The following is a 6,916-nucleotide window of genomic DNA, read 5'->3' on the forward strand; positions in this document are numbered from 1 at the left end:
CCAGGGGCCCCGGGCTGGTGTCCACCCCACCGGCTCCATGTGGCTGCCCCGGGAAGAGTCTTTGGGGCAGGGAGTTGGGGGCCCCCTCTGGGCTCCCCAGCCCAGCTTGGGCCGAAGGTGGTCTTTCAGGAAGGACTTTGGTCAGGTTCTTGTGCAAAGTGTCCGTGAAGGGGCCAGGGGTCGGGTGAGGAGCCCCCGGCGGGGAGAGGTCACCAGAGGTGTTCAGGCTGCCTGCCTGGCCTGGGTAGCAGGGCAGGGGTGGGGGTGCCGGCTGTGTGGGCAGTGGGAAGGTGGGGCCTGTGCCCACTGGCTCCTCTGGCCAAGCCTCCGGGGGCTGGTGGAAGGTGAGCACATAGGGGTGCCCCGCCGTGTCCGCAGGGAAGGACTTTGAGCTGGCCCCAGGAAGGGCCGGGAAGGGGTATGGGAAGGAGAGCCCCCCAGGGCTGCCGCCTTCAGGAAAGGGCTCAGGCTCGGCCAGGGGGCCTCCAAAATTAGCACCTGGAAAGCTGTTCTCAGCAGCAGGAGGCCAGGAGGTGACCCCGCCGGCCTGGAATTCAGGGTAGGTGGCCGGCCTGAGGGGGCTGGTGCCCCTGCTATGGGGAGCCCTCAGGGGCGGGGGCCCGGGGGTGGCACTCGGTGAGGTATAGTCGGTGGAGGTAAAGCCGGAGGGAGTCTCCTGGAAGCACCGTTGGAAGCCGAGCTCATCAAGGGCTGGTCGGGCCTTGGCCCTGGGGATGCCAGACCTGAGGGGAGCTCCGGGCCCAGGGCCCTGGGGGGCATCTGCCTCTGGAGGCCGGGTGGCCTCGAGCGGCAGGACCTCAGGGGGCTGGTCCAGGGCAGGCCTGGCCCTGAAGCTGGTGACACTCAGGGGGGCCTGGGGGCGGGTCCGCCCGGGTGGGGCCCGGGGGCTGCCTGCCTTCCCAGGGGGCCTGCCTGGGGCCTGGGCTCTCAGGGGTGGAGTCTGTCTCGGTCCTGCCTCAGGGGCCTCCATGGCCTGGGCCCCACCGCCCACCACCCTCACACCCTTGGTGGTCCTGCTGGCTGCTGCATCGTCCTTGTGGGGGGCCTGGGAGGGGCGCCCCAGGCCACTGGCAGCTTGGCAGGGCTGCAGGTCTCTGGTCATGGTGGGCGGTGGCGCCGCTCGGGGCTGCTCCCCTGGCATGGCCCCTTTGTCCGGATGCTAGGAGGCTGTGGTGATCTGCGGGGGGCTGCGGGGTGTGGGCCGGGCGGCCATCCTCAGCCCTTGGGGGGCCCCGGAAAGGCCTGCTCTCATGGTCCTGGGCCGAGCCTGCAAGAAAAGGGCAGCTGTGAGCAGGCTGTGGGGGCTGGGATGGGCCCACCTGGGCAATCCCCCACCCGGCTTCAGGTCTCCCCTTGCAGGCTGTGGCCAGGCTGGAGGCAGAAGCCAGCACAGAAGCCCCAAGTTCTCAGACAGCACCTTGGAGAAGCCAGAGAAAGCGAGTCCTGTGGACTGAGCTTGGGGTGCTGTGGGGGAGGGGCAGGGGGTGAGGAAGGAAGAGGGAAGGAGAGAGAGGGAGGAAGGGAAGGAGGAGGGAAGAAGAGGGAGAGGGAGAGGGAAGGAGGAAGGAGGGAGAGGGAGGAAAGGAGATAAGGAGAGGGAGGGGAAAAGGGAGGGGAAAGGGCAGAGAGGGGGTGGGCGGCAGTGGGAGCTGTCTGGGTCTGGGGTCTGAGAAGGCCACCTGCATCTCCTAGCAGCTGGGAGAGGAACACCCCTGAGCCCTCCCTGCTCTCGGCCTGCAGGAACAACCCTGGCCAGGAGCCTGGGCTTCAGACAACGAGGAGGTGAGACCCCACGCAGAGTCCAGCCTGGGCTCAGCCCCACCTTCTTAGGCTCCAGAGGCTGGTCTGAGATGGCAATGTCCCTGCCATTGGCTGGGGTCTCCTTGCCTCTGCAGCCCCAGTATGGCCTCAGGGCCCTGCCCCGGGAAGCGCCCAGTTCTGGAAGGTGCCAGTTCCTCTCTGAGCCTCTAAGCCGGGCTCCTGTTCTGGCCTGTTCCTGTGGCTCTAGTCCTAGCCCGAGAACACTGAGCTGGAGTCTGTGCTGACGTCCCAGGGCCGTGGGGGCCTTGGGGGCCTTGGGGGCCGTGGGGGCTATGGCTGCATCCCTCCCACCTGTCTCCCAAGCCTGCTCCTGCCCAGCAGTCCTGTCCTCTCCCACATGGGGGTCTTGGGCTCCCTGGCCACTCCCAGGTGAGGCTCAGAGCACAGAGCCATGAGCCGAGGCTACATAGCTCGCACGTGGTAGGGGTCACCTGTCAGGGGAGCCCTACTCCTTCCCCACCAGAGCCAGCTTCACTTGGTCTCATCTGTCCTCATGATACACAGGACTGTCCTCTGTGTGGACGGGACTCAGACCCGGGCCACAGGCCCAGGCCATGTAGTGGGTGGGGTGCCCGGGGTCAGGCTCCTCTGAGCCTCTGCTGGCCACTTGCCTCTCGTACAGGGAGAGGAGGCAGAGCTCAGCTCCTGGGGGCACCATCCTTGCCACAGACCCCTGAGTCCTCATGGCAGGCCCAGAGAGGTCGAGGACTTGCCCAAGGACTTACACACAGCAGCAGGCAGAGTAGCCAGGAACTGGAGGTGAGTCTGGGGCCCTTTCAGCGAGACCCAGCTGCCTCCCTGGGAGGGAGGGCCTGTCCTTCAGCTGCAGAACTCTCCAGTGGGGTCTCAGCTCTGGGTCTTTGAGACCACAGCAGTGGGGCTTGAACCCAGGGGCCCCCTGCATGTCCTGCTAGTGCCCTGCTGTGGAGACCAGCCAGGAGCTGCCCCACTGAGGAGGGGTGTCCTGCCTGATCCAGGCCAGGGTCTCCAGGGTGGGCAAGATGCCAGCACCCACCAACCTAAGGCACTGCCAGCTCCATTCTGCAGCCCTCAGGAGGGAAACATTGTGTGGGGGTCCCAGGTATCCCTCCCTCTTCGGCTGCTGCCACGGCTGGGCCCCTTCCGCATCCCATCAGCCCAGGGTAGGGTTCTCTCCCCTCCTCTGGGCCCCACTCCCAGGGCCAGGGGACTTGGAGTGCTTGGGGCAAGGACGCATGGACAAAGTTTGCTGGGTGAATATATGATGATTTGGCAGTGGCAGCAGTGAGGCCCAGATTCTGCTCACTGGTCCATGCTATTTCCTGGGTCCTCACGGAGGTTTGAAGGTAAAACTGTCTGCCACTGCCACTCCTGCCATTGCCACCCCTGAGAAACTGAGGCACACAGAGGGGAGAGACTCGCCCTAGGCCTCAGTTAGTGAGGGGTCCTCCCAGGAGGGGCACCTCCCAGGCCCACACAGACCCCATGGTCCATCTCCTGGCCTCGGGGCTTGGCTGTATCCCACACATTCCAGGTGTTCAGGGAGTCAGCTGGGGCCTTTCATGAAGCCCCATTCCCTTGGGCAAGACCACCACCACAGCCTGGAGCCTTTGGCCAGGCAACTCAGTAGGTTGGGGCTCAGACTGGGGATATCAGGGAAGCTTCCGGGAGGGGGCGATTTTTCCCTGGATCCCAGCTGGTGGTGTTGGTTTGAAGACAGCTGTGCACACAGGCTTGATCTGATGTGGGCACCTGTGTCAATGGCTGCCATGAGGGACATGCTGCCCGCTCAACCTCCCAGCTCAGAGCTGAGGCACGAAGCCACGAAGCCACGGCTCTGATGGCTGTCCTGTGCGGGGTGAGGAGGGCTGATGTGGGGGTTGGAGGGTCCTGGGCTAGAACAGTCGGCCAGCCTTTGTGTTTCTACGTACCTGGGCAGTCAGGGGCCCTCAGCCAGATCACCGCACAACTTCCAGAGGAATGAGAACTTGGCTGCAAAGAAAATGGAAAATGTGTCAAAACTGACATGGTGCTTGGGAGGGGGGTACCGGGCAGGGCTGTGGGAAGACAGGAGAGTTCCGAAGGCAGTGGGGGCTCAGCCACCCAGGGACCCCGAGGCTGCAGGGCTGGTGCTGCCTTGGTGATTACTGCCCCTTCTTTTTGCTACGTGTGTATTTGTGCATAGGTTATGCACTCATAATGTTCCAAATCTCAAGAAACCATCCTGAGGCCAGCAGTGAGGAGACTCCTCCCACTCGCTGGAACCCCAGCCTGCTGGGCAGATGTGGGGGTTCTCTTGGGCTTCTTTCCAGGGTCTCGATGCAAATGCCAGCACATGCTGGTGACCATTCCCTCTTGGAACAAAAGAGAGCTGATGGTCTGCTGGTCCCCACCACACATTCACAGGCACCAGCACCTCCTGGAGAGTCCCATGGGTTGCTGTCCATTAGTCTACTCTGCGTGAGAGACTCCTGTCTGTCTGTCCATCTGTCCATCCCTGAGTGAGGGGCTCCTGTCTGTCCATCTGTCCACCTCTGCATGAGGCGCTCCTGTCTGTCCATCTGTCCTCCTGTGCATGAGGGACTCTGTCTGTCCACCCATGCACAAGGGTCTCCTGTTTGTCTACTCCTGCATGAGGGGCTGCTATCTGTCCATCTGCCCACGTCTGCATGAGGGCTCCCATCTTGTCCATCCGTCCATCCCTGCATGAGGACTCCTGTCTGCCCATCTGTCCACCCCTGCACAAGGGACTCCTGTCTGTCTGTTCACCCTCATGTGAGGAGCTGCTATCTGTCTGTCTCCCATCCCTGCACAAGGGCTCCCATCTGTCTGTCCCTCTGTCCATCTGTGCACGAGGAGCTCTCGCCTGTCCATCTGTCCACTCGTGCACGAGGGCTCCCGTCTGTCTGTCCACCTGCCTGCCCATGCACGGCTGCAGAGCAGGCCCACACTAATGTCTCCAGACCTCTCCGGATGAACCCTGGGTGCTGCCGTATGTGACCCTCACGGAACATGGCAGTGAAAATGCAGGAGCTTGAGCCGTGAGACAAACACTGAGAAGGGGGGCAGCCAAGGCATGTGTGTTCAGAATTTGGACAAAGACTGTCCAATGAACATCCCCATGGTGGTCTTAAACTATGTCTGCACATTCTTTGTCCTCCTCCTTTCAAAAGGTGGAGCCTCAGTGAGGGTGGGCTTGGTGATGCTCGCTGGTGCCCTGAACATGGGGAGGTGAGGGGTGTGGCTTTTGAGACAGGGCATAACAGGCACTGTAGCTTCCTCCATGTGTGCTTGGATCACACGCTTGGGAAAGCAGCTGCCATGTGTGAGGACACGTGAGTACCCTGCGGATAGGCCACAAAGAAGGGAGCTGAGGCCTCAGGTCCACAACTGTGGGAGGCAGCCACCTTGGAAGTGCTACCCTAGCCCTGGCTGAGCCATCAGATGACACTGCGACCCCAGCTGATATTCCCACAGCAACCTTGCTAGGCCCTGCTTGAATCCCGGCCTTTGGAAATGAGGTGACAAAGCTGTGTGGTATCAGGTTACTCCCTGGTACATGACAACAGACAACTGACTCATGTTCCTCCTAATGGTGTGGAGATCCCAAAACCCTAATGTGAAGTCCAACATCACAGAGGAGGGAGGTCACCCTTACTCAGACATGGCGAGACTAAGGCCAGGGAGGAATAGCAGGAGGCTGGGGAGGATCTGTAGGAGGCCACTAAAAATGGTGGGGCCTTTGCCACATGGTCCCATCCATCCACCCATTCATCCATTCACCCACCTACCCATCCATCCATCGTCCATCCCTACATCCTTCCTTCCTTCCATCCATCCATCCATCCATTCATCCACCTACCCATCCATCCTTTCAACAATCCATCCATTCACCCATCTCCTATACATCAATCCATTCATATATCACCATCTCCACCCTTTCATTCATTTACTCATCCATTCACCCACCCACCCATCCATCCATCATCCATCCCTTCATCCTTCCATCCATCCCTCCCTCCCTTCTTCCATCCATCCATCCATCCATCACCATCTCCACCAATCCATCCCCTATCCATCCATTCACCCACCTACATATCCATCCATCATCCATCAATCCATCCTTCTGTTCAACCATCCATCTATTCACCCATCAATCCATATGTCAGCTCATCCATACATCACCATCTCCACCCATTTATTCGTTCACCCACCCACTCACCCACCTACCCATCCATCCATCATCCATCTCTTCATCCTTCCATCCATCCATCCATCCCTCCATACATTTGCCCACCTACCCATCCATCTCTCCATCTTTCCATCCTTCATCCATCCATCCACCCATTCATCCATTCATCCATCCATCACCCATCCACCCACTCATCCATCCACCCACCCATCCATCCACCCATCCATCCATCCATCCATTCAGCATCCATCACCCACCCACCTATTCATCCATTCACCTATTCATCCATCGCCCACCCATTCACCTACCCATTTAGTCATCCATCCACCTATCCATCCATCTGTTCCCCATCCATCTATCACCCACCACCCACCCAGCCACCTATCCATCCACACATCCAACCATCCATTCACCCATCCATCTGTCATCCTTCCATCCATCACCCGCCCACTTACTCATCCACCCATCCGACCACACACCCAACCATTCATCACCCACCCATTCACCCATCTATCCTCATCCACCCACACATCCATCTATCACCCACCCACCCATCCACCCATCCATCACTCATTCATTCATTACCCATCTGCCCACCCATCCATTAATCCATTTATCCACCCATCCACTCATTTACCCATCCATCCATCCATCCATCCATTTATCCATCACCCACCCACCCATCCATCACTCATTCATTCATCACCCATCTGCCCACCCATCCATCAGTCCATTTATCCATCTGTCCATCAGTTTACCCATCCATCCATCCATCCATCCATCCATCCATCCATCCATCCACCCACCCACTCATCCACACATCTTCACACTGTGTCAGATGCTGTTTCAGGTCCTGCACCTCAGGCCAACTGGAAAAGGCAGAGTCAACCAGTAGCTACATAG

At 59.8% G+C, this 6,916-nt stretch overlaps 1 protein-coding gene across 1 annotated transcript in view; it reads right to left on the reverse strand.

Moving 5' to 3' along the window:
- The window catches only part of ZNF469 (zinc finger protein 469), an 11,403-nt gene extending 10,241 nt beyond the window's left edge, over window positions 1–1,162 (reverse strand). Inside the window, exon 1 of the mRNA XM_021718179.1 lies at window positions 1–1,162. This exon is cut by the window's left edge and continues 1,898 nt beyond it. Coding sequence (XP_021573854.1) covers window positions 1–1,162 — 1,162 coding nt within the window.
- Between the last annotated feature and the right edge of the window lie 5,754 nt (window positions 1,163–6,916).

The sequence above is a fragment of the Carlito syrichta genome, unplaced genomic scaffold (assembly GCF_000164805.1).
Source record: "Carlito syrichta isolate Samal-C Ts95f unplaced genomic scaffold, Tarsius_syrichta-2.0.1 Scaffold311900, whole genome shotgun sequence".
In the NCBI taxonomy this organism is placed as follows: domain Eukaryota; kingdom Metazoa; phylum Chordata; class Mammalia; order Primates; family Tarsiidae; genus Carlito; species Carlito syrichta.